The 2,808-nt window shown below is 39.2% G+C and overlaps 1 protein-coding gene across 1 annotated transcript; it reads right to left on the bottom strand.

The window, feature by feature from the left end:
• Positions 1-1,177: 1,177 nt before the first annotated feature.
• LOC122031256 (probable aspartic protease At2g35615) lies at positions 1,178-2,485 on the bottom strand. The gene has a single exon (XM_042590390.1). The coding sequence runs from the start codon at positions 2,483-2,485 to the stop codon at positions 1,178-1,180; it is 1,308 nt and encodes a 435-aa protein (XP_042446324.1).
• Between the last annotated feature and the right edge of the window lie 323 nt (positions 2,486-2,808).

The raw sequence follows: 2,808 nt of genomic DNA, 5'->3' as shown, positions 1-2,808 counted from the left end.
ATTTTCACTAATTAATCGTTTAATTAACCAATAAATCAAAATTTAATTAATTAAATACTTAAATTCATTAATAATGATTAATCCTAAGTTAGATTAATCTCCTAAATCAATCCTTATTAATTAATTGATTAATTTATTAAATGGACAATCACGACTTTAATTAATCAATTTCACTGATTACATTAAATCAATAAGTAATTGTAAGCGGATCATAGAACATTGCACTTCTCTGATTTACCCAAATAGATGGAGAACTTCTGTGGGAATGAATCAGTCATCCAGATTAATTAACCCGAAGGCTTGGATACTTAAAAAAATAAATAATTGTCCATTCAATTAATACTTTAATTAATATTAGTCAATCAACACTATAATCATTTAATTAATGAAAATAAACGATTAGTTTTTACCTTGCTGGTGATGCCTCCGTGAGGGAGGTTAGTTTCACATCCGAGAAGGAAGGGTGGATGTAAGATCGTCGGCAGCTACGTCAACGACTATGAAAACATAGTGTTGAGGGCACAGTGGGGAAAAGAAGGTGGCCACGGGACATGCCGGACTTCGGGTCCACTCGCCGTTGGTTGTACGTGAGCAGCAGTCAGCACCAGGTCGGGCGAGCGGTGGGACGACGCCGCGAACGCATGGGGTGAGGGAAGAGAGACGGTCTTCCCGCGTAGAGGATAAAAGAGAAACTTAAGTTTAGGAAATTAAACTTAAAGTTAATTGAATCGATTAATTCCAATTTTAAATAGCATAAAAATCCAGATTTATCCCAATGAAATATTCAAAAATTCATATAAAATCTAGAAAAAAAAAATCATTTTTCACTGTGCATTAACATCTTACAGACGAGTACACTATCAACAATCGAAATGAAAGCGTGCGAGCCATTATTCACCCTCTCTAACACTCTCGATAGTTGGATATGGATATCGAATGACCTAAATATAAAATTCCAAACACCTCCTAATCTTTACAAATAAAGTTAATTTGTGTCATTTAAAAGAGATAGATAGAAAGGAAATTATATTCAATCAAACTACTCATAGTCAATTAAATTATCTAATTAAATAATTAAAAAATTGCACATTTCCTTTTATTGAAATTCCTTGATTTATGCCCATAAATATAAATTTGAATGCTCAACTTAGCACTTCAAATACAAAATACATGCTTATTAGGGTTTGTATAACTCACTACACTTTTTGTCTGTCATGGTCAATTCCATTTCATCTAGATCATGCCCAACCAAAACATCTTGTTGCATAATATTCCCAAAGACTTGTAGACCACTCCCTTCTGCTATCACCATGCATTTCACACCCCGATTAAACCACCTAAACAGGTTTTCAGGCCTCACAATGAAGTTCCCCAATGTCCCAGCAAATGAGAACCACAACCCTGGCAATTCCTCCTCATCCTCTGTCGAGAGCACATTGAAGCACAATTTCATTGAGCCCGCCTTCACAGTCGGCAAGCTAACGTAATACGTCAATTCCGTCACCAACCGACCCACCACTTCAGTGTCCAGTATGGACATGACGGTGCCAGAGTCGAAGATGATGTTGCCGGCCCTCAACTTGGACCTCGTACGAAGGAAGATATCAAACTCTTTTGGGATCGAGATGGCGTTAAGCTGTACAGCGTAGAAGTTGTCTTGCGTCATGAGCGGTGTGACCATTGTCGCTCCGGTGATTGTCTGTTTACCACGTCCCAAGAAGAGCCTGCTGGCCCCATTGAGCATGTCCAGGCAATAGGAGAAGTACTTGCTGATATACTTAGGTGCGAGCTGATTGATCAAAGATGGCGAATTGGGGCTCAACCCAATGGAGCTACCAGGGTCTTCCATTTTGGTGTGCAAGGATCGAAAGTTGCAACCAAATAAAATATTTGGAAAGGAGGTAGTTTGGTTCGTATCTAATGAGGTGAAACTCAAGGTTTCCGAGGAGAAAATTCCGTCGATGTTGGAGCCGTCGCCGAAGGTGACATGGTACTGGCACATATTATCTTTATTGCAACGACCCAGTTTAAAGTTGTTGCACTCATCAGAAGTGCAAGGTAACTTGTTGTAGGAGAGGGATTCATAAGGATAGAATTGGGCACCAGATAAGTTGAAGCATTGGCAACTAGCGCAGTCAACCCAGCTTAGGTAGTTGCCGGTGTCGATGAAGCCGAACATATATTGCAAATTTGGCGTGCCCATGCCGAACCTCATCAAGAATTCCCCGCCATGGTATTTCAAGTCGAGCTCTATGTCGATGGAGGTGTTCATGTCGATGCGCTTGTCAAAGTACCTAGCTCGGTTGACCGAGCGAACGACGGCGGCCTGCAGTTGATCAAAGGGTGTCATCGAGCTGTTGTACAGTGGCGACTTGGGAGAGTCACGGTGGACCAGCTCGACGTCGAAGACAGTGTCTTGAGGGAAAACGGATGGCACGAAGGAGATTAGTAGGAGGAGGCGGAAGAAGGTACTAATGGCTGCCATTGCGATAATATTAATGATGATATGTACATTTTCAACCAATGCGTGAATTTATAGAGAGATTCAATGGGAAAATCAAGAAGTTTAATCAATGGGAATTAATGATAAGATTGATTCAATAAAAGTTGGAAGGAAGTGAGATATAGGCATCTCATCAATTCGATTAATGGTCCAAATTAATTTTGAAATGGGAAAAAATATATCTTTAATTTTTTATTATATAATTAATTGATTCTGAAAGGAACCTTCCGACTAATTGATATTTATTTGGAAGGAACTTTGCTCCTATTCCAAGTTTAGTTAAATTGTTTTAATTGTATTTGATG

This window comes from Zingiber officinale, chromosome 11A (assembly GCF_018446385.1).
Source record: "Zingiber officinale cultivar Zhangliang chromosome 11A, Zo_v1.1, whole genome shotgun sequence".
In the NCBI taxonomy this organism is placed as follows: domain Eukaryota; kingdom Viridiplantae; phylum Streptophyta; class Magnoliopsida; order Zingiberales; family Zingiberaceae; genus Zingiber; species Zingiber officinale.
This window is presented reverse-complemented; position numbering and strand designations above follow the sequence as displayed.

What these genes read in the sequence shown, in the direction of transcription:
- LOC122031256 (XM_042590390.1), bottom strand. Translation starts at nt 2,485, where the DNA reads ATGGCAGCCATTAGTACCTTCTTCCGCCTCCTCCTACTAATCTCCTTC.